This window comes from Colossoma macropomum, unplaced genomic scaffold, assembly GCF_904425465.1.
Source record: "Colossoma macropomum unplaced genomic scaffold, Colossoma_macropomum, whole genome shotgun sequence".
Taxonomy (NCBI): Eukaryota; Metazoa; Chordata; class Actinopteri; order Characiformes; family Serrasalmidae; genus Colossoma; species Colossoma macropomum.
The window spans coordinates 56,774,295-56,798,995 of NW_023494792.1; the positions used below are offsets into that span (position 1 = coordinate 56,774,295).

Sequence of the window (24,701 nt, forward strand, 5' to 3'; positions counted from 1 at the left end):
TTCTTTAGCAAAACTTGGCATAATTCCAAAAGTATGTGTGTATGTGGTGTTCTTTTAATACAGAGCCCTTTTAAGTCATCATTAAAACAATGCAATACAGTCTATCCAGTTTAAGATAGTGATCAATTAGTCATCAGCTGTGTGTCTTAAGCTGAACTCTGTGACGCTGACTTACATACTGTCAGTGATGTACATCAGAGCTAGCACATAAGAAAATGAGTATGGAAAGTCCTAGAGAAATTTAGGTATCTGACATATTGAATACTATCTTCCCTCTGTGCTGCATCATCTTCAAGGCACACATGACTATTCTGCGCCAACAAGGCGAGTCAGGAGACCAGATGCTACAATGAATTATCTTTATTCAAGAGCACATTGTAACATCTGTCTGTGATGGACCAATCTGTGTCCGAACAGTGCTCTGTCCATCTGTGCTGCCTGTCATCAGAGATATTCCTTAGCCATCATGCCACCCCAGTGTGCAAACACCCCTTGTCTGCACACCCCTGTCTGTCTTGCTCTTGTTTGTATGCAGATCCCGGTCTGAAGAGATTTTTGGGATGCCTCTTTATATACCATAGTTGATGGTGCATTGCACACCTGTGTCCATGACCTGTGGTCACAGGGAGTCTGAAAATAACAGGAGGTGTGCCTTGAAAGGCCTGGAAACTGGTAGTCTATTCTGGGCCTAAGAAGTGTGGCACAACATTTGTTGGATAACCGTAAACCTGAAAATATACCGACTCTTCAGCCTGTAATACTGGAATAAAGAAAAATCATAAAGTAAAACAAACCAAAAAATCCACACAAATGCCTCCCGGTTTGCATGTGTGCTGTGCTGTTTCAAGCAGTTTATGGGCCATGCAAAATATGTTTCTCTGCCTTATGCATACTACACTGTGCAAAGGTCAGAGTACACAAACCCACCTAAGGCCTCGCACATTTCTCTCTCTCTCATCTAAAATGGGGTCCATTCCCTTGAGGTCCACTCATGACTTTTGTGTGGTTTTATGTACCAAAAATGCTGATAGTTAATTTTTACATGGTCATTTTTTACAATCTCTCTTTATACCTTGAATTAAACAGACAGTTTACGTTACCGTAATTTAAGACTGATGCGTGTGAATGAGCTCTGTTCTGATTAGCTGCCCCAAATTGTGCATCATTCAGCACTCAGAGCTGAAACACTCCTTAGAACTTCAGTATGAATGGGCGGGGACAAAACAGCTGTAGGCTGATTAGATGGATATATGTAAATGAGTTGGTTCTCATGGCGTCAGAGAAACTGTGAATTAAAATGTTGTTTTTGCAGCTTTATTTCCATATATGGACCTGTTTACATAAAAAAGCAAGGGAAATTAGTTTTTCCTTGATATGGGCCCTTTAAAGCTTTGTTTGAGAGAGTGACGGTCGTTTCACGTTTTAGAACCTGGCATAAATTTGCATTTGTATCTTAAAAGTGTGTTATTGGGAGGCCCCCTTTAACAATAGCAGCAGCCATAGTGAGGGCTTGGAGACGTGTGCGTCTTTGAAAAATGTTTACCACCAAAATAACATTATTTCAGATGTATTTACGTGAAAAAACACGCAGAACAAAATGTCCCTTGATGCAGCTGCAGCATACTTGAGCAATTTGCGTTATTGTTTCACACATTCTGCTTCTAAGCTGGAGTAGAATTATACCCCTGTAGAAAGTTTTGATTGGGACAGGGCCACCGGAACCAGGGTGGCAAGCAGGCATTCGCCCCAACACTTTTCAAAGGGCTGTGGAGATGCCCCGCTACTTTTTGAGTTCAGGACGCGACATAAAAACCTCCGTTTCTCTGAACTGCACGGACAGACAGAGTCAAACTGAGCGGCAAAGCCAGTCAGACTCTCCATTTCAGCTGGAGGCGCTTTCAGACCCGCCTTGGTTGGTGCAGACCTGTCTGCCTATTTCTTCTTTACTCCACCTGAATTCAGGCAGCACCAAACAACTGACCCGTGCTAATTTACGAGGGAATTCAACACAAGAGCACTTTTTTTTTCCACTGCACGTTTTCTCTGTACTGGAACTTATGCAAGATTTCTGTTCTTGGCCTTCAGTTCAGCCTTTAATACAATTATCGTAGGACAGCTACACAACAAACTGGTCCAACTCAGCGTGCCAACTTCTGTGTGGTTTTATGTATCAAAAATGCTGATAGTTAATTTTTACGTGGTCATTTTTTACAATCTCTCTTTATACCTTGAATTAAACAGACAGTTTACGTTACCGTAATTTAAGACTGATGCATGTATGCATGTAAATGAGCTCTGTTCTGATTAGCTGCCCCAAATTGTGCATCTTTCACAAAGCACTCAGAGCTGAAACACTCCTTAGAACTTCAGTATGAATGGGCGGGGACAAAACAGCTGTGGGCGGGAACAAAACAGCGTGTTGGGAGAGTTCACCTCAAAAGCCCAGATCATCAGTACGGGTGCTCCTCTGGGTTGTGTTGTCTCCCCCTTGCTCTTCTCACTGTACACTAACGACTGTACTTCCACGGACCCCTCAGTCACAATCCTGAAGTATGGAGATGACACTACAGTCATTGGTCTCATCCGAGACGGTGATGAGTCTGCTTACAGACGGGTGGTTGATCAGGTGGTCCTCTGAAGCAGCCACAACAACCTTGTGCTGAATACGGCGAAAACAGTGGAGATGATAGTGGACTTCAGGAGGAGCCCTCCAACCCTGCCAGCATTCACCATCCTGGACAGAACTGTGACGGTAATGGAGTCCTGCAAGTCACAACAATCACCAGGGACCTGAAGTTTGGACAGCAACATCAGCTCCATCATCAAGAGAGCCCAGCAAAGGATGGACTTACTGTGTCAGCTGAGGAAGTTCAACCTGCCCCAGGAGCTGATGGTGCGGCTCTACACAGCCATCATAGAGTCCATCATCACCACGTCAATCACAGTGTGGGGCAGCTCAGCCACCAAGCATGACCTCCACCTCATCAGGTCTGCAGAGAAGACAATTCGTGTTAAGCTGCCCACATTGCTGGAACTGCATGTCTCCAGAACCAGGAAGCGTCCAGAGAAGATCTCCACAGACTCGTCACACCCCGGACACCACCTGTTCCAGCTCATTCCCTCAGCGAAATGAGGATCAGGACATCCCGGCTACAAAGAAACTTCTTTCCACGAGCCGTCAATGTCCTGAACAGTTAAAATTTTACACATAAACATATTCCAACTGCACTTCTTAAATATGTTTGTCTATAGTATGTATGGTATATAGTAACACTCAACACCCCATCATCTGTAACTGCTGTCTCAGACCAGTGTTTTCTGCACCTTACTTACCTGCCTTATTACCCCACTTATCTGTCTGTTACCTCACTGATGCCTTTTTTGCCACTATAGACCCTTTAACTGCTGCTGCACTCAGCACTTTAATATATATATATTCCGATCTGTTGTCGGAAGAAAACCTCTTATCTCCAAAATAACAATTTTACAGGAGAAGGAAAAAACCTCCTTTACTTTTAATGTAAGTCAACGGAACCAGACTTTTTTCCAAGTCATTTTGGGCCGTTTCTTTTGGTCTGTTCATCATGAAAGTTACACACAATGTAAAGGGTAACAGACATTTATATATGTGACTGTGTGTGTGTGTGTGTGTTCTTGTAGTGCTATACTTGTGAGGACCCCATGTCCTCACTATGATGGGAATATATGAAATTTTTTTCTCAAGTGAGGACCAGCAAAATGTGTTGTTTTCACCACAGTTACCTTTTTTTATTTGAAAACTAAAAGAGCCGAAAAATTGCCTTTTGGATACTGAGGTTAAGGTTATAGGTAGGTTTAGGTTAAGGTGTAGTATTATTTAGCTACAGTAACACATCAAATCAATAGAAACCTATGGACGTCCTCATATGTATAGCAAGACAAGTGTGTGTGCGTGTGTGTGTGTGTCCATCATATCCAAACCCTGCACCCTTTTTGGCAACCCTTAAAAGCAAACGCTTAAAACCAAACCAAAACAAGAATATTGATTATTATCCCCATTTGATTACCACCCAGTTCTCTCTGTTGAAGATGACTTAGGTGTTCAAGCAGTCTTGGCCCCCACACTTACCTTCGTTGATAGTGTTGTGTCAAAGGGAAGGAATGTGAAAAAAAATCGGTAACACTTTCAATGAATGTCACCTTTGTAAGCGTCTATAAACACATTCATAACATGTTATTGTGGAATTATAATGAATATATTACTATCATAATCAATAAGAAATCCATAATCATATACTAAAAGTTGATTAACAAAAGTGTATTAATCCTCTAAGGATAGGCCTTGCTGTATGTAGGTTAAGGGATTTCGCAATGGAGAGTTTCTGAAGCTTCTAGAAGCTGGTGTGCTTTGTTGTAAGGGCAAGCTGACCCAAAGAGTGAGCTAAGCTGATAGAGAACCAGACAGTATCAGTGTTGGAACCAGTTTAAAAAGACAAGATTTAATTAAAAACCTTGAGAGGATGGGAGTAGCCTGGGATAGCTGAGCATGCAAGTTTTTATAAAAATCAAGGACACGTGCGGGGGGGAAATGAGGGTTTCCAACTGAAGTGTAAAAATAAGAAGTAATGGGAACCAAAGTGAAATGAGGAAAGGTGAGAGGGAGGGGGCGATTGCTTCATCGCCCCCAAACAGGGTATAAAAAATGATGTTTCTGTATTGTACATTGCATTTGGTTGTCCGGAGCCATCTTGCCACCTGAAGCTCAATAAATGAAGAGTGGGCCTTTTCCTTCCTTCTAAAGAACTCAACGGCTGAAGTCTTTTATTCAACTTTCTTTTATTTTTGACAAAACTTTATTTTATTTTATTTTATGTTTATGATGAGAACAAGCAACTAGATTTATTAAAAAACTAAAACATAGTTATAGAGCAGATTAGTTTAATTATCCATATGTTGGGGCTTTGAGCGAGCGGGAATTGCACTTAGTCCCGACATTATAATGCATTCATAAGGCATTATAAACATAGCTAGAAATATTTATAAAAATGCATTACATGTTATAGCCATGCTTATTATGCATTATGAATTGTTAACATAATACATTATAAGTACTGATCATAACAAATTATAAGAGCTCATAAGTTGTATTTGTCCGCTCTAAGTAAAGTGAAGTGTACTGTACTAAAGCCTCCTCCAGTGTTCAGAGTGAGGCTTCAAGCTGAAGTATTTACTGAAGGATTTACTGGAACACTAAAACATACACAGTAAAGCACATTACATACTTGGGTGTGAGCTGTGCTCCAAGGCGATAACTGGTGGTCTTTTTTTCTGCTCTAGGAGGGAAGTAAGACCCCGTCGTTTATGTAGTGTTTTATTTTTGTGCCTATATTCTGTCAGCCCATTTGTTGTCCAGGCAAATCAAGCCAGGTTTCAGCAACGTTGACGTCTGGTGGATTAAATGAACTCCTGCCGCCTGCATCATTCACCAAACAAGTAGAGCGATTATTATAGTATTACTATAATAGTAGAGTTTTTCAGTGCCAAAAAGTTCTTGTTTAGCTAAGTTAGTTACCTGAACCCACCAGAGCATTGCCACTGAGCACATACTTGCATATTGTACTGTATATGACCACACAATTCACCACTGTTGATCGCCGCTCCGAAGCATGTCCACTTGATTTGTTTATATGTTAATAGAGCCTGATTATGAAGATGATTTTACATGCCTCCTCTCTGTATGTGTGTAATAGGGTGTTCTCAGAGATGAAGCAGGTTTTGGACCATTTAAAACATCCACGCTTCCAGTTCACTGAAGATGAAGATGAAGCCGACATACTCTGGAAGTATTCTCACATCCGAGATTATAGGTGCGTATACTGACAACAAACCAGAAGTTCTTATAAACTGAAATCCAACTTGACCAAAGACGTGTAAGCCCAGTTCAATTATGCAGAATTCTCTAAATTCACTTTAACTTGGGCTGAGTTGTTAATTGAGTTTTTTGTGCAATTTTAATCACTGCCATCACAGTGCAAGTTTAACCAGTGAAGGGTCAGATTAGGGGAATTTACAACATGCCATATAGTAAATCCAAAAAAATGGGCTTCGATGTAGAGGTCTGCATTACGTATGTATGAAAGGCTAGCGCATCGCGCTGCCGCATCACTCCCACCACACAGAGGCAGCATGTGTGAATCAGGCATTACAGAGACGGCAGAGCCTTCAGTCCGACTGCCACAGCTGCCCAGCAAAACACCAGAAATAGCCGCTCTGTAGTTTAATTCCTGCTTTTTATTTACCGGGAATAAATGCAGTTTGGTGGACGGCACTGTGGCGCAGTGGGTAGCGCTGTCGCTGCATTCAGACTTACAGATCACTGTTGTGAGTAGTCATAGAACCCAGTATATTGGATGAGGAGTGCAATGACATATGCAAACAATTTTTCCTCATAACATGATGATGACGTAATGTAAAAATAATGTAAAAATGTAATGATGGTGTAGTGGGTGTGGCAGAATGTAAAAATATGGGTAACATTTTACTATATGGTGCTGTTCATAAGGCTACATGACACCTACATAAGCTCGTCTTGACAACTGACATAACCCTACATAAATGTTTATAAATGCTTATTCCAATAGACATAAGCTTTGGCTAACTTTGATCAAAATTGGCATCTATAACCTTTATAGCGAATGACGCCTAGTGGAATAAGAATTTATAAACATTAATGTTGGGTTTTGTCAGTTGTCATGACAAGCTTATGTAGGTGTCATAAAGCCATATGAAGAGCACCATACAGTAAAGTGTTACATGTAAAGAATGTAATGACATATTGTGTATGAAGTAATGTAAAAATATGTGAAAAATGATGATGTAAAATGAAAATAATAATGATAAAAATGATGAAGGTTGCAAAAAAATGTAAGGAAAAAAAGTATGAAAATGTTCCCATGATGTAATCTAAAAAAAATGTAAAGAATCTGGTGACATAATGGCGATGATGTAATGTTGATGCAAGCCAGTGAGGCATTCTTGTTCTTCTCCCCCTGGCTTTGTAGCAGTGTGCACTTCTGCTTTCTTTCTTCAACATCTGTAGACTCTTCTCGGATGATGCTGGGTCAGTAGGGCCGAGGCAGGTCATGCTGAATAAATGCCTTCTTTGCACTCAAAATTTGGCTAATCATCAGAGGCAGCTCAGTCTTTGGTCACAAGTAATTCAGAATTCCATGCTTCTGTAGATTGTCCCAAATTAATGAACAGGAGCTCCATTTACTTTTTAGTTTAGTTTTTGGCTGAAGGGCCATCGTTATCCATAGTGGAACTGCCTTGTGGGTTCATGGTGCTTACAAACCCTTTCCAAAAAACAAGGGGTTGTAGAAATCTTACCGCACCAGAATAATCCTCTCAATTATTCTTAATTATAGTTAATATAGACTGTTTGTGCAGAAAGAAGCTCCATCACTTGTGAAGAAGCGTCATCACATACCTCATCGATCATTTTGACGTAAAGTGGGTTCCATAATTAATGTTGGGCAGTGATCTGTAAATTTTGGTGTAGTTGAACTTTAATTTTTCAGTTCATATAATCATCACAGAATGAAATGCGCAGTGTGTGCACCTCCACCTGTGCACATCTAAGTTCTCTCAGAAATAGTATGACCATGTGGTCACTCCCCAGGCCTTTCAGATTTGTTGTTTACAGTGTTGTTTACTCAGCAGTTAATACACCCAACAGGTGCCATTTTGACCCTGCCCACTGCTTCTGCCAATAGGAAGCTGAGTGAGGAGCGACCTCATGTCCTGCTCAACCAGTACCCGTGCGAGACGATTCTGACCACAAAAGACTGCCTGGCATCAGTGGCGAGGAGAGCGGGGCAAGGAGAGGGACCACGGTGGCTCCCCAGAACGTTCAACCTCCAGACTGAGCTGGCCCAGTTTATCAGACATTACCAAAAGAGGCAGGAAAGGTGGGCTGTGTGTTTATCACTGACACAAAGACAGACGCAGATAGTAAATCGACAGTAGTTCTAAGGCCTAGGAGTGGACGGTATGATGATATGTCACAGTTCACTTTTCTAATTATAACACGGACATCATTGGTGCTTCTGTAACACAGAACATCTCCACGTATAACTGAAAAGACAGATTTGAGTGGATTATAGGCTGCAAAAAACAGCTTATAATAACTGCTTAAACTACATAATAAATCATAGCAGATTGAATGTCAGCTCATTATGCCAGTATCCTATTTCTGACACTTATCTTTTCCTTCTTTAGTAGTTTGTTTTTACACGCATTTAATTGTATTTTTTTATTCATCAAATTGTGGCACTGCTGTTTTGCTGGTGCATGTTGTTTGTTTCTGGGTCATTCTACAGCAACGTCCACTTTTTTAATCTATCAACAGGAGTCACTGGTGTTACTATTCATCATTGGTGTTACACATAAGAAAAGTAACACCAGTGACATTTTTAATGAAATATGCAATTTACAAAATGGCTGCTACAGAGCTTCAAACCACATGGCAATCATGGAAAATATCCACTATAATATGTAATTTAATCCATTTGTATTCTATTTTTTCACAATTACCTAAGAATAAAGTCGGTCACACCAGTGACTTCAGCTAAAAGCTTCATATGAAATCATGAGCTGAATGAGAAAATCTCTGATAACTGAAAGACACAGTGGACTCACCATGTGCTTTTCTTCATAGATCCTCAGAAAACAGGTAAAAGGAAGTCAAGTGATGTCATCAGTGTGATTTTTATTTCAAAACACGAGTTTTCCTATCACGTAGTAACACCAGTGATACGACTCCTGGGGACCACAACTTTCATTATTTATTTTATAATATTTATTTGCCATTTGTTTTCTTTGTCATTTAGATCATATATTTCATAGTCATGTATAGATTATTGCAGGTAAAATTGCAGAAAATATGTTGTTCGCCTCAAAATATGGCCTCAGCCTTCACACATGACTAACACTTCTGTGGTGCTTGGAATTCTATATGATTGATTTAAAACCCAATATTGCTGAATTGACGGCTCAAAAAGGTGTAATTGTTAAAATCACTTATTGTTTTCTTTTAAAATATAAATAAATTTTCACCCTAACATGTTTCCAAGTGTAATATATCTGTAAACGCTAGGGACACAAAAATGGACGTTTCAGTAGAATGACTCTCCAGCTTACTTCAGAAAAAGACTACACACATGTATATATAGACACTGTCTATCTGTTTTGTGAACATATATCACGTTTCCCATGTCTGCCACTCTTAGTTCTGCCTTTACATACATTTACATTCTTTTAAGTAGGTTTCTGTGTTCTTTGTAAGGCAGAGTCTATAAGTGTGGAGAGCAGTTTGCATATTTGTGAAGGCCCTTGTTTCACTGAGGCCTTGAGAGGCAGTTCAAAATTAGTCTGGTCTAGCAAGGCTTCATAAAACAGTCTAAACATTAAAACTTTGGCCTCAGTGAGCTGTTATGTTTTTTGAGGTTGGAAAAAAGGGAAGCATTTTGAAAATGAGGTGTAGGAAGTTAGCTAATGAGAATGATGAAGCATTTTCAAGGCAAAGCTGAAACAGCAAGACAAAACACAAATGGAAGAATTTTTTGAATGACATTTATTTAGAATGGATGTAGGATAGACTGTAGTCTCTAAAACTGTCTACACAGCACTTTTTTGAAAGCTACATGTGCTTTAGCACTATTATTTCCCACCCAAGAATGCCAACCAATACAAAACCTGACACGCACAGCATTTTTGGTCATGCTTTGTATATTTTCTCTCACTTTCTCTCAACTTAACATAATATTTTGGCACCAGGCTCATCAATAACAAGTTGTCATGCGCTCATCCGGTGACCTTTATGCCAAAAACAACAGGAAATATGAATGTTTGCTTGCGCTCGGCTGCAGACACCACCACCTCACCCCTCTCTGACGTGATGGTGAGTTTGGTGAGGTTTGCAAGTTCTGGCTTGGTGTGGTTTCTAAACTGTAAAGGGCAACTACAGAAGGCTGGGCTGGGGCTGTAGTTACATAAGGTTGTAGAATGGTTGGTTCTGAATATGGTTACAGGATGAGAAACTAATTAATTTCTTTATTATTATTATTATTATTATATTGTTAATTATTTCTTACAAATATTTTCTTTTTTAGGTTCGAATGTCTAAAACACACAGGTGTAAAAGCACATGACAAAAAATACCTCAAAAATCATCTAAGCACATAATGAAGTTCCTTCAGAATATAAAAGAAGTGAAAAATAATACCATCACTGTCTGGTGGTGACTGTTTACAGAGGAGAAGATAACCACTGGATCTGTAAGCCCTGGAACCTGGCCAGAGGGTTGGATACCCACATCACAAACAACCTCGACTACATCATCCGGCAACGAGAGAGCACTCCAAAGGTACACACACGTACACATACAGTACTGAGCAAAAGTTTAAGGCACTAGAAAAACAAAAGCTGTTTATCTGTTCAATAAGCATTTATTTGCACAGAAAAACACTAATATTAGAAAAAATATTAATAATATTAACACAATCAGTAGTGATTTATGTACGTCAATGAGTTTGTTTAAATATATATACATTTTTTCTTGAAGAAGCTCAATATTATGTGTAATTATTGTCCAACACATGGTTTGGCTAATCAGTACTTCAGTATGTTACATCAGGTGTGCTGATGGTGGAATTTCATAAATCTGTGTGATAGCTGGGGATGTCGAAAAGAAATCTGGAACCAAACTTTGTTCTCCAAACTAGCTGTAGAATTTTTAGGCCCCTCTTTCTTCCTCAGAACCAGGATCAGGAGGCCAGCCTTGCTTCTGTAGCATTGATTTTTATTTCTCATTGCTGGGTTTGCATTGATTGGACCCACTCACCTAGTTGTAGTGGCAAAGGTCATCCAATATCCGGGTCACGGCACCAGATGTAGAATTTTAGACCCCTCTTTTCTTCATCGGAACCAGGACCAGGAGGCCAGCCTTGTGTCTGTAGGACTAAGGAGGCCAGCCTTGTGTCTGTAGGACCAGGAGGCCAGCCTTGTGTCTGTAGGACCAGGAGGCCAGCCTTGTGTCTGTGGGACCAGGAGGCCAGCCTTGTGTCTGTAGGACTAAGGAGGCCAGCCTGGTGCCTGTAGTACTAAGGAGGCCAGCCTTGTGTCTGTAGGACTAAGGAGGCCAGCCTTGTGTCTGTAGGACTAAGGAGGCCAGCCTTGTGTCTGTATGACTAAGGAGGCCAGCCTTGTGTCTGTAGGACTAAGGAGGCCAGCCTTGTGTCTGTAGGACTAAGGAGGCCAGCCTTGCGTTTGTACCATTGATCTTTATTTCTTCTTGGGCACACACTTCACAGAGGTCATGCTGACCCACTCGACATAAAACATGGCCGTGTTTATATAAGCTGGGTCAGGCACATTGTTGCCTGAACCATTGCCGAATTAGGTACAGAAACAACACACTGTTCTTAACCTATACATAGAGAGTCAGGAATACCTGTTCACAATGTCGTTCCATTGTACAGCCTGCATAAAACATACACAGATCACTTATTGTAACACCTAACACTGAACATAACGTTGTACATAAAATATATAATACAGCAGATCCTTCATAGCTCACAAGATATCAACTACTTCTTTCAATACACAAAATTCTTGTTGCTTTTCACCGTATTTATGGTTATTTGCATCTATGCACAGCACTGTATATCAACAAGAACAGTCTCTTTGCTCTCTTAACCAAAATAAAACTATAAAGTATAACCATAACATGTACACAAGCTTGTTATATGTTTAGTCCTCATGTTTGAAATGAAAAAGGTCACCATTTCTGCATAGTTCGGCCATTGAAATGTAAGCAGCCATTCAGATTAGTTGGATATGTTGCATTGTAGAAAAACTTACTGACACAGATTTCTTTACAGTGGCGTTGATAAGAACCAGGGGTTGCAGTGTAGTCCAGTATAGTCATTTTACTTACTGTCCAATAGGCCAGTGAACGTACATGTGTCTCATGAGTTTTTATATGTAATGTTGATGATGGTAAAATAGTGATAAATCTCTTTCTTTGGGGACTATTTTGCTGTACAACACTCTGCATGTACAAAGTCAAGTACACAAAGGTTAACAGTAGATAACATGCAGGTAAAAACTGAAAGTACTTGGCAAAGCTGAAAACCACATCAGTGGGTGCCAGTGACCTTTTGACTTCCTTTGTTGAAAGGAAAGATGACGTAAAACATGCTCCTGTCCCACCTTTGAAATGTATTGCAGGCATCGAATTTGAAATGAGTGTATATTTACAAAAACAGTGACGTTCATAAGGTAAAATATGACATACTGTGATTTATTTGCACTGGTTTTAATTTAATACAGGTTAAATGGAATTTACTAGTCACTGCTTTCTATTTTTATTAGCATTCCACATACTGTCCCAACATTTTTGGAATTGGGCTTGTACCTCTCTGCCATGAACAGATGTAGGTTTTAACCTTTTCAAAACTATCATAAAACAACACCTCAGACATCAGTCCCACACAGTAACTGTCTGTGAGGGAGTATATAGAGGCATTAAACTCCTTAGACGTCTGGTTCCTGTCAACACCACTGTGAACAATTCTGACTCTGTAAGTTTCTCTAGAATGGAGCACTTCACATCAGACCACTCTGAGTGACTCTGTTTATATCCGAACCTGGTCTATGGGAAAAATAAACAGCCTTTCTTTGGGTAAAGCCACAGTAGACTAGTAGTAGGCTTTCTGTGCTCTCAATATGGCTTTAATTTAATGTAGTAATGATAAAATGCTGTGTGGTGCACTATGCTTAGGAATTGAACGATGCTCGGAGACATGAAGCGCCAGTGTGTGTTGACGCCAGGTGCTGTGCCGGTGTGTGTACCTCCATTATAGGGCTGGGCGATAAAACGATAACGATAATTATCGCGAAATAACTTTTCCTCGATAGAGCGATACGACATGTTCGATAAACGTTCGATATAATACACCACTCTCACACTCCCACGTTCAGCGAAAGCCTTGGCGTTTTCTACTGCAAGGAAAGCGACACTACTCTACTGTCGCCAGGAGAGGGCGCACTTCCGAGTTTTTCTACATGATTAGAGAGGGAGGGGAGCCACGAGGAAGATGAGTCTTTAGCAACGGCTGAAACGCGGAGTTATACAGTCCCTGTCTGAGTGGAGCGACCGGCGATCTGTTCTCCTGTGACCGAGTGTGAGTGGCGAGGTCAGTGGTGTAACTATACTGTCCTACAGCGAACTCACCTCTTTCCGTACATCCTAACAGCTTTAGCAGCGATAAATCACTATCCACACAACTACAGCGCTGTTACAGCGCTCAGTCAGTCATATTTAAGTATTGGTGCATTCACAAGCAACGAAAGTGAAAGAAAGAAGTGAGTTCATGTAAATTACAGCCCTGATTTAAACGAAAGTAAACTGAGGAAGCTGTGAGGCATTGGAGAGCGGGAGAGCGCTGTCTTTCCAGGCTAGCTGTTTTTAGCAGCTGGCTAACTTGAAGCTCTGTCACTCACACAGCACGGAGAACTGATGATACTGTGGATCAAACACGACACAAAAGCACCGCTTTCAGTTTAAACGTACCTAAAAGGAGGACTCTGTTTGTCTGGCGTTGATAATTTGCGGTTCACCCCTTAAACTACTACGATAGTATAGAGAAATCCAGTCGTCTAGCTGGTGTCTGAATACTGTGATGTCATTTGTAGCGGGGTAGCCGAGCGCTCAGCACCAGCTAAAATAATCTGTTTTCTTTCTTAAATTATGACTCCTACAAAAATAGCCATGCTGTTCCAGCTGGTAAAAACAGCTCACCAGACACTTTCTCCCACTCTCCCATGACAGATTTGTGTAATGCTCCACTGTTTGGTGAGTGTTTGTCGTGTGCCGACCATAAAGGATAGTTTAAAACCACAGTTAACCACCCAGGAGCAAAAATCAGCCTTCAAACTTGAAAGAAATAATGATTTGACATTTATCGCGATATGTATCGATATCAAACGATATGAATTTTGTTTATCGTGATAACATTTTTGGCCATATCGCCCAGCTCTACTCCATTATAAACAATAGTTTTAAATTTTTGGACACGGCACAGCTCATCTTGTGCGCCATGGCCTTAATGTGGCTCAAGCTGTCAAAACCCAACATCCTCCACTGTAGGAAACAGCAGATCATCCAGAGGAACAAATTCCATCACCTTTGCTGTAATATTTGTAGTTCTCTCGAATTCTTTTGACTTCTGAAGGAGCTGATTGAGCGGCTGAGTAGCTGCAGGTTTTGCTTGTGGTGCTGTGGGAGACGTTTTAGCTGCGCTACTGTTGCACAGCCAGAGTCACCTGAATGTTAATGATGCTCTTCCAGCATACAGTAAATACATCAAATGTCAATTTATAATATTGGCTAAATCTAAGCATCGGTCCAATGCCAGTGATTTTGAAAAAGCAGTTATTGGCATCCCTATCGCCCACTACTATTGTGTTTCCTCTAAATACTACCGTAACAGACTTTGCAGTGACCATTGTTTAGTGCTGTTTGTCTCGAATGTGAAATAATTCCACACTGTTGACACGTTGCTTACTTCAATTAAGGTCCATCGACTGGTGCGTGTGTACATCTCAGTTAGTAGCGCACGTGGGCGTCAGGAATGGCTTCATGGTATTGGTATTCATCAGATATCGGTATCAGTGCAACACTATAAAGCCTTATTTAGCAACTTGAACTCCATGAATCACTCTGAACATCTTAACAGTTAGACAGTAGGGCTGCAAAATATATTGTTAATTGTTATAACAGTATTGACCTTACAGATACAGCAGGAGGCTTCAATGTACAAATGAGACTAATCTAACCAATCACAAATACTTTACTGTGTAAGATTGTACGTAGGGGTTGAGGGAGGTTTGGACGTTCTTGAATAAACTAGACTGATTGGTTCGTGATGGAGGAGAAAGGTTTGTTTATTAGAGGTGGGACATTCCGCACCTTCTCACTCAGGGTCTGATAAATGATATTTTTATATTTATATGAGCACACATCAAATTACGCTCACGCAGAGTTGCGTCAGAAACCTTAGAAGCCTAATGAGTGTTTCTCTGTGCCAGGATCGAACCCTGCTCTCCCAGGTAGGGGGTGAATAACTTCACCGTTAGATCGAACAGCCGATCACGAAACACACACAGCTGAAATACTGTTCTATCCTGAACTACAACCCTGAAAACATACATCAGACATTAGGATTGTAGCATTGTGTTTTAAGGCAATAATGGCTACTGTGACAACAAACATATTTAATAACTAAACAAAAAAAATACCAAAGATATTTATTTGTTTTTGTCTGCCTATATAAAAAAATGAATATATGTATATATTTATTTGTTTTTGTAGCCATTATAGAAAAAGCTGTGGAGGTAAAATGTGCTTGCAGTTCTGATGTGAGCAGCTGTTAGTATTTCATTTCTTTTCATTTTGCACAATAGTGGTGATTTGTAGTTTTGTAATTTGCTGTTTGCTTAAAGGAGAGGATAGTTAGATTTCTGTTTACAAAAAAAAAAATCTGTGTTTGCTTGGTTTTTGTAACCAAAATTTCACCTTTAAGATTTGTATTCAGTAGTCTCATTAATGATATATGGAGTTTATATAGCCAGTCACACTACTTATATTTTCATGGCTGATGTGTGCTTTAGAAGATATATACTTGCATATTCAGGGTACATATTTGCTCTAGATGATATATATGTAACTCTGAAAATTTAGGGTGGACTGTCACTGTTCCGACAGAGATTTTGAATAAATATTGAATAAATATTCTCTTATTCTGACTATATCAAACGGGTAGTGTTGATTAACAAAGAATATTAATCCTCTCACAACGGATAAGCCTTAGTTTGTCTGCATAAGGGATTTTGGACATTGAAGAGTCCCTGAAGCTATAGAAGCTTCCAGAAGCCTGTGAGCATTTGCTGACACAGTGAAAAGAAGAGGGCAAGCTGACCCTCAAAGAGCAGAGTAAGCTAATAAGAACCTGTTGAAACCAGTTTTTGGAGTCAGTTCATAATGCAGTAGCAAATGGAACGGCTTGGTACAGCCAAGCTAGGGTAGTTTTTTAAAAAATGGTATCATATACGTTTGGAAATAAGGGTTTCCAAGAAAAGTGCAGAGTTTGGATATGATGGGGTCTAAGATAACATGGAATTGTGTAAACAGGAGGGGTGATTACTTCATCACCCCAAACAGGATATAAAAAGGGATGCCTCGAGATGATCTTTGCATTCTGGTTGTCTGGGAACCGTCTTGCCACTCAAGCTCAATAAAGAAGAAGGCCTTTTCCTTCCTTCCACAAGAACTCTTTTTAAGTCTTTTTATTCCTTTTTGTCCTTTTTACCTTTTTGTTGACGTTCTTTTATTCTTTTAACTTCTTTTGAAGAAATTAGATTACAATTAAGAGAGTAGGGCTGTAGTATAGAACGCATTAGAGATACCCTTTATATGTTTGGACCTTGGGCAAGGAGGAGCAGCTCTTGGTCCCGACAGGTCTTTGGGTGCAACGAAGGGAGAAATCGCCTTCTCACATTTGCCCAGGCCTCATCTCATGTTTTTCTTTCCTGATGCCCAGATAGCCGACAGGAGTTACCGTGAAATATTGTTCAATGGCCTTGAGTGTGCTGGATCTTTCTAGAAGAGACCAGGAGTGAGAAGACTTATTGACCATATAAGAGCTTCCTTCCTTGTCATTAATTATGCATATATGTTAACATTTTCATGTTTATTCATATCACAACTAGTTTGACCAATGAATTGTAACTTCTTTGTTCTCTGGTAACCAATGAAAAGTAACAACACCCTACTTGGAGAATATATAACTTTGGTCTGACTTCTGGGTACTTTCCAGGAATTTCTCCCCAGCCAAGAGTCTTCAGTTAACATATTAATTAATTGTGACTCTTTTCTGATTTATTCAGATATTTCCACAACATGCTGCATCCAGTCAGAGGGACACTATTTTAATAATAATGATGTTGTGAATGTCATAAGATTCTAATTTCAAATTGTGGTGTTTGAAGGTTCTCCATTGAAAACTGTGTCTTTGCATTGCGACCGTTCCAATGTATGACTTGGCCGTAAACAAGTTTATCCATTAGCGTAGGTCAAGAAAGGGGTCACGCGCTTCGGCGAAGACATCTTTCTTAAGCGGTACCCTGTCCAGCAACATTGTTTTATGGCTGGTGGAGTGCATTTGGCTGTCGGTGTCCCTTTAAGTAAAGGTATAAGACAGATATATTCCGGGCACTTTGGAGGCACCTTTTGATATGATCTGGGAGACCAAAAGTCTCCCCCCTCAGGAGAGGGCAAGACCTCTTTTCCATTACCGCCGTAAACCTTCACGGTTTATGGCCTGGGGCTGTTTAAGCTGTCACAATGAAGAAACTGCAGAGGCTCTTTGGGCCCAGATGCTGGATTCCAGAGGTCGGATGTGGCTTACTCCGAAAGCCTGTAGTCCTCATACCATGTGGAACAGTGGTTCTCAACCTGTGATACAGATCGAACAGTTTTGTTGTGTACTCTGTATTAGTCTAATGTCCAAGGCCCAATCCCATTTCTTATTTTTACCCTTACCCCTTGTTTTTGAGTGTCTCCTTGCCCATCGGAGCCAAGTTACGAGGGGTAGTGGTTGAAATCTTCCACTATGAAAAGAGACCCTCAAATAAAGAGCACTACTTCATTAACAGGCTACTAGCGCTGCTCTGTAGGTGACCCTGCCAGTCTGCAGTGATAGCAGAGGAGGGTGAAGTTCAGCTCCTCACTGCTTGGCTTCAGTTGCATTTAGGGCATCATATGTCTTCAGAGAGTGGGGGTGACATTCATTTATTATCGCCCACCCCTAATTCTTCAGTGATATGAAGCTGAAGTCAGCTTTTTCGCCAGCTTCTTGTTCGAATTTTCCTGTTCCACTTTAAATGGTGCTTGTAAATGTAAATGCTGCACCATTTAAGGTGGAACGGGAAATTTAGCTGCTAGCTACTGAGACATCAGCATACTTCTAGCGAGTGTTATGCTTGTGTTATGAGTGTTATGAAGAAAAGGACCATAATACACTGAAACGGCATTAAACTAAGTTAATACAATGGCTGTAGTAATTTTTTAATGGAGAAAATTCTCACATCTGTGCGTTTCTTTGGACGCTTGCGTAGCCATCTCGCCGGTTTTCTTTTTTTCTCATATCCAGGGGTGTAAAGAGCACTGAAAATCCCTACTTAAGTACAAAGACTGTTACTGTAGTGATAATTTACTCAAGTACAAGTAAAAGTATTAGTAAATAAAATGACTCAAGTAAAAGTAAATGAGTAGTTTATTGAAAAACTACTTAAGTACTCAGTGACAACCTGAACATATTTCTGAGCTACTTGGCTACATCACTGGAAATAATCTGTACAGTAAAGCACTAAAGCAAAACATGATATTATGTGGGGAAAAAAAGTTCTGAGAGCTGAGACTGATCAGTCAGCTCTGCTAGAGTTACACACCTTTCTGTGAGCTGAGTCAGGAACAAGGTTTACATTAAACTGCATGTATTTCATGGTTAGATGATTATATAAGACGTCCTAGTTCATTAAGTATTTCAATAAAGTATTTTAGAACTTTTGTATTTTAGACGTTACAGTTTAATTTAACAGCGACAAAGGAAGAGAGAGACAGAGAGAGGAAGGAAGTGAGGAAGAGAGAGAGGCGGGAGAGACAGAGAGAGAAAGAGAGAAATAGAGAGGAACAGAGAGGAAGAGAGAGAGAGGGGAAGAGAGAGGAACAGAAGGAGGAAGGGGGGAGAGAAAGAGAGAGGAAGAGAGAGCAAGAAAAAGAGAGAGAGAGACAGAGAGAGGACGAGGTAGGGAGAGATCAGAACAGGCCAGTCAGCTCAAACCACGATAGTATGACAGAATCGCTGTCCAGAGTTTATGAAAAGCCTGTATTAGACTAGATTTCTCGTATCACAGCTGTTCACAACCATTTATCTCCAAAAGCAGCGAAACTGAGCTGTATATTAAACGATAAACTGCAGGCTGTGGGCAACACCTGTTAACTAAAGCAGCCGACGGACTCTGTAATAAAATATACAAAACAGATTTCAAGTTTTAATAAACAGAATCAGTTTAAAAGACCGAAGAAAACCATATACAAGGTACCTGTTTAGCTCGGATCAGCTAGCTCGGCTAACGCTGCCTCAGGCTGGAGTCGAGCTGTGAGAGCGGGTCTCAGCAGGTTTCGTGTTTGGCCGCTGATAATAACGCCGTTTTCTTTAGTTCGTGTTAAATGAATACAGATGACCGTTTGGATGCGGCCTGTTCCTCGTGTGTGCTGGTTCAGTTCTCCTCTGTCCTTCTCCACTAGCTGGACCTCTCTCTAGTGTTTTTCCTGCTGGAGCTGCTGTTTTTTGATTGGTGAATCTTTTAAATTTAAATTTTTTAAAAATTTAAATTTTTTCTTCTAAGTTTCTGAGCTGATGCCCTCATAATTTATTTTCACTCTGTAATGTGAAAAACAAAGTAGCGAAGTAAAAGTATTTTGATAAAAATTAACTCGAATAAAACTACTATGATTTAATTCTACTCCCGAAAGTACCATTACAGGGAAAACTGTACTCAATTACAGTAACCAGAGTAAATGTAATTCATTACTTACACCTCTGTTCATAACACTCTGTTTGGAGTGAGTCTCTGAAAAACCTTGGTTTGGAGGGCCATGTAGCCCTAACACTTCACCCTGCCCCTCCATCTCAACAAAAATTGGAACACCCTAGCCCTAGACGTGAACACACAAAACGGAGGGGTAAGGGCTCAGGGGTAGGGGCAAAGGTTGAAACAGGATTGGGCCCAAATCAGGTAAAACATGTTTTTTAACCTTTTTGAAATATGTTTTCAACTCTGACTTTGAACCAATTGGGTTGAATGATCCATATATGCGTGTGCCCATGTGTTTGTGTCTAATGGTAGCTAACATATTGTAGTTTTGGTGGCAAGAAAAAAGTGTCTGACCTCAGTGCAGTTGTGTTGGTGTTTGAGATCTGCCAGTGCAGCGTGGTTTTCAAACACTTTTTTCCTTACTATTGCAAATGGTTCTGTGAATGTGTACCAAACATGACAGGTCAGGGTTGAGAATTCCTTTGGACAATGTAATTACATTTACATCGCCTCCTGCAGTTCAGGTGCCTCAGTTTCTGAATGTGTTTGTGTGCCTCAGGTGGTCTGTAAGTACCTGGAAGACCCCGTGTTGTTTGACCGAGAGGAGGTGGGTCTGGTGAAGTTTGACATCCGCTACATGGTGCTGCTGCGGTCTGTGCAGCCTCTACGGCTCTACGCTTACAACGTCTTCTGGCTCCGCTTTGCCAACAGGTCAGGCGCTCACACACACTCCACACCTGCCACTAATCAATCAAAAGGGGGGGGGGGCTGACATAAGAACAACACATTCAACAGGGTTATTCAGTTATTCTGCACAAATTGGTGATTTCCCTGCTTAAACCTATTAAACCTGGCAATTAACTGAAGAGTTGGACTAGGTGTGTTTTTTAGCTGGAAGATCACCAAACTGACCCGACATTTGTTTTTTATTTGTTTGTTTTTTTTATCTACCACACATCCCCCAAATTGGAGACAGATTGCGGATAGTGTCTGTCATGATCGCTCGTGTAGTGTAGCTCAGCCACTCTGGGCTGTTAGAGACACCCCAATGTTTTTAAGAGTGTGTAAATTACTGCCGATGTTTTATAGCATGAGCGCACATACAGTGCTGTGCAGAAGACTTCGACACCTAAACAGACTGTTTCAGACCATTTTTCTTTGCAACAACTTTGAAATAAAAGTAGGAAGAAAAAAGTTGATATGAGCATGTTGGAAGAACACAGGTTTAGTTCTGGGGCTGTATTACACTAACGTCTTATCTTTTGTCCAAATTTGCATCAAAGAAACAAATCTTATGGTAATTTAGGAATTTTGTCTTGTCTTACAGCGTCTTATCTCAAGTTAGGAAATCTTAACTTGGTCATGTGGAAGTCATGTCTTTTACCAAGCGACGATACACACACAGCTGAAACGTAAACGTGTAATCAAAATAAAGTTAAAAATGTGAGTTAGTTAGCTGGACAGCTGCAGTTACCAATGTAATAAAAAGGTCAAAACTAAATTGCAGTAAACTGGAAGTCTGGAATATCATGACAGTGGTCCTTGCTGTTTATCAGACTGCCATCACTCCCCAGTTTCAGTTTCCATTTCTCAAATCTTTAGCCGGCAGTGTCTGGGATTGTTTTAAAATGCAGAGAAAAAATAAACCATCACCGAAACCACTTTGTAATACAGATAGATGTAACATCTATGTAGCTACTTATAGTAAACTATGCTGCCCTTCTCAGTAGCCTAAAACCAACAGAAATGGACGGTTAAAATAGTAGTTGGGACACCATTAGGGTTGTCTTAAAGTTACAACAGTATTTAAGAAATTTTGTCCGTAGGGTGCTTCTGTTTTACTCTGTTCTTATCTGAATTTAGGGCAGGATTAGTAACCTAGGAACTGGTATTCAGTTACAGCTACTGTCCTAAATTCAGCCTTAGCTGAAGTTGTCATGGTGACTAAACAGATAGCATAAGAATTCAGGGTTAGGGTGTTTCTGTAATACGACCCCTGGACTCCACATTGAAGCCCCAGCCATCATGCTGATTTGTGCAAATTCACAATCAGCTCATCTGATTTAAGTTAATAAAAGATTAATTAGCTAAACTACGTATAGGATGGGAACTACACTTAATACTTGGCTGCTACAAGGAGAGGTTTGAAAATGATTAAGCAAATACATTGACAATAGTGGTTTTCTGAGCGTGCCCTGCACCTGCCCTCTGGGCTGCAATAATGGGGGTTTCGTCTGCGAGCCCTGCCTTCCTGCTGGCTTTCGTGGCCATCATTGGGGCCCTGAGTACGGACGCATGGCACACTGAGCTAATAAACACTTACTGTCCAATTAAATAGCCTTTTAAATCTAGTGTTCACAGGTGCCCTAAAACATTTGCACACTATTGTACACCAAGTAATAACAGTGATGGGCAATAACCAGTGAGGGTGCCAACAGAAACTCTCAGGGAATGACACGGGAGACCCTCAGAGCAATCACGGTGAAGACCTCCTGCGATCTGTGCAGGCCCAAGAAACAGGGGAGACTAGGAGAGCTGTAGCAAGAGGAGGAGTGCTTGTTTCACATGATGTCTGTACATTTTCATAAACAGGCTGAAAAAGAGAAGAGATGGAGAAAAAATGACAAATGCATGAATGACTGAAACCGAAATACTTATAGGAAAGTCTTGCTTTTAATGGGGAGAGACCAAAATACTCAGAACTGACGGTCAAATTACCATTTTAAAAGCATTTAAAATCACTGGTAAAATCTGACAAAAGCTCATAAATAGTTCGTAGCATTTTGCCCCGTAATACGCAAAAATGTTGGGGTTGCTGTGGATCTCCAAAACAAAGGAGGGCTTACTCCGCTCACGACATAACCAGCAAGCTGATTGGCTCTTTTTCTTGAAGAGCAGGACTTTCTCCGCAAACAGACGCCATGTTGAGCGTTAGGTGCTTTCTCATTCATATTTCAACCACTGACTGGTCTCCTCATTGATAACATCTCTGCTGGAGACGCTCAGATTCGTTTACTCTCAAGTCATTCTTTCATTTATTCTTGTGAGGCATTAAGATTTGAGGATCAGCCTCTTTGTTGTGAATCCTTCAGGTGAAAGCTCATATAATGTGTCATCTGTACTGTATCAACTAGTGTGCACACAAGACAACAGCTTGTAATTAATACCTTCTTGTTCCTCCCTCGCCCCTCCAACTCATCACCTCCTCCTCTGTTACCCTTTAGGCCTTTCTCGCTGGATCATTTTGATGATTACCAGAAGCACTACACTGTGATGAACTACGCTGAGGGTGTCCAGCTGAAACAGGTGAGAGCATTAACTCATGAGTCTGAGTGATTGTGGCATGACTACAGCATGGACAGCATTCTGCACACGACACCGAAGAGGTCATATGTGAAAGGCTAAAGATGTGTGGTTGAGTTTGGAGTGCTTCCTGTGGGCAGCTTTCACACTGAACACGGGATGCCCTGCGTTTGCCACTCAAGTACTTTAAAGTGTGGTAAAATTAGCCTTTCAGGTAATGACAGGAACTCCGGGCCTTCTGCTCTCGTGTTGGCCGCGCTGAGACTTGGCTGAAGCACATCATGCAAAATAATGCGATTGAAAGCACAGCAGTGAATTTTCCAATGGTAAATGTGAAGACGGCTTAGTTCACATCAAGAATCCTGGGGCTGTTTTACAGACACTTCTTATCTTTATGTCTTAATGCAAGATCTGACAGGTTAAGATAAGACTTTTCACAAATTCATATTACATAAGCAAATCTTATCTTAATTTAGGACTCTTATCTTACAGCGTCTTATATCAAGTTAGGAAATCTTAACTTACTCGGTCAAAGTTGACAATCAACTGACATGTCTGCTGCCTAGCAACCGACCATACGCGCACAGGGGAAACGTAAACACATAATCAAAGTAATCAACTTTGTTAGCCAGGCAGCTACCATTAGCTACCATTACTGAGGTAAAAAAGGTCAAATAAAACTACAGCGCGATAAACTTGGAAGTTTATCGGAGCGCCGCTCCTCAGTTTCAGTTTCCCAAACACTTTAGCCGGCAGCGCTAACGTTAATCCTCCTAATAAACACGCATGTTCAGCTCTGTCTCCTCATTATTCACCACCATCACCGTAAAATTTTATCTGAGTTTTCATCAACATTAACACACAAAGGTAATAAGAGGGGACGGTGGAGTTCGTGTCTGCAGCGTCTGGGGTTTTTAAAATGCTTTCAGAAAAAAACTCATAAGCCAAAGCACCGCTTTCAGTGTAGATAACTGGCATAATGGTGCTACATTTACACTGAACTGTGCTGCCCATGCCAGACTGTTGGTTCAACAAATTACTTTATCTTACTTCTAGCAAGTATATACTATCTCGGGTTTTCAAAGAAGACTGCAGACGCTGGGTTCAGGTGGAGAAAAAAGGCTTCAGTGTTTATTACAGGCAACATGCATTCAGCCTGGGCATCAGGCTCTGGACCCAAAATGTACAGAGTTCCATGTTTTTATACGTTTCAGAGATGAGGTAACCCCCCCTCTTTATCTGGAGGTGTCGTAACCTGTTTTGCCCATCATTAAATCAAAGATTTCTCACTTTTTTGGAACCAAATAAATTCGATCCCATTAAAAAGGTGGTTGTCTAGCTGTCTTTTTCATATCCAATTATTAAAAAAGGCAAGCTCCACCCCCCTCGGTGCTTATCAAACACCTGTTTATACACTGGCCTCCTTGTGGCTTAAAGTTAAAGGGTTCACTTGAAGGCCTCCAAGTTTTCTCAGGGGCTTTACTGTCTTATGCATACTTGCCAATGTCCTGTGTATATACATTCTATTAATAATGTTCTCTTTAATCATCATGTTTGATTATTATGTTAGACATTTTTATTTTATTCCGTCAGGATTGTCAGAACAGAATTTAGGACGTTGTGTTTAATTGGGATGTTTCTGTAATATTGTTTTCTTGTCTGTAGTTAATGGATAAGATAATGAACTTTGGTAATTC

General features: G+C 40.6%; 1 protein-coding gene across 1 annotated transcript in view; it reads left to right on the forward strand.

Annotated features, from left to right (window-relative positions):
- The window catches only part of ttll12 (tubulin tyrosine ligase-like family, member 12), a 69,989-nt gene that overhangs the window by 35,225 nt on the left and 10,063 nt on the right, over positions 1-24,701 (forward strand). Inside the window, exons 7-11 of the mRNA XM_036577644.1 lie at positions 5,730-5,846; positions 7,755-7,949; positions 10,294-10,405; positions 20,261-20,412; positions 22,926-23,007. Coding sequence (XP_036433537.1) covers positions 5,730-5,846; positions 7,755-7,949; positions 10,294-10,405; positions 20,261-20,412; positions 22,926-23,007 — 658 coding nt within the window. The remainder of the gene's footprint in view (positions 1-5,729; positions 5,847-7,754; positions 7,950-10,293; positions 10,406-20,260; positions 20,413-22,925; positions 23,008-24,701) is intronic.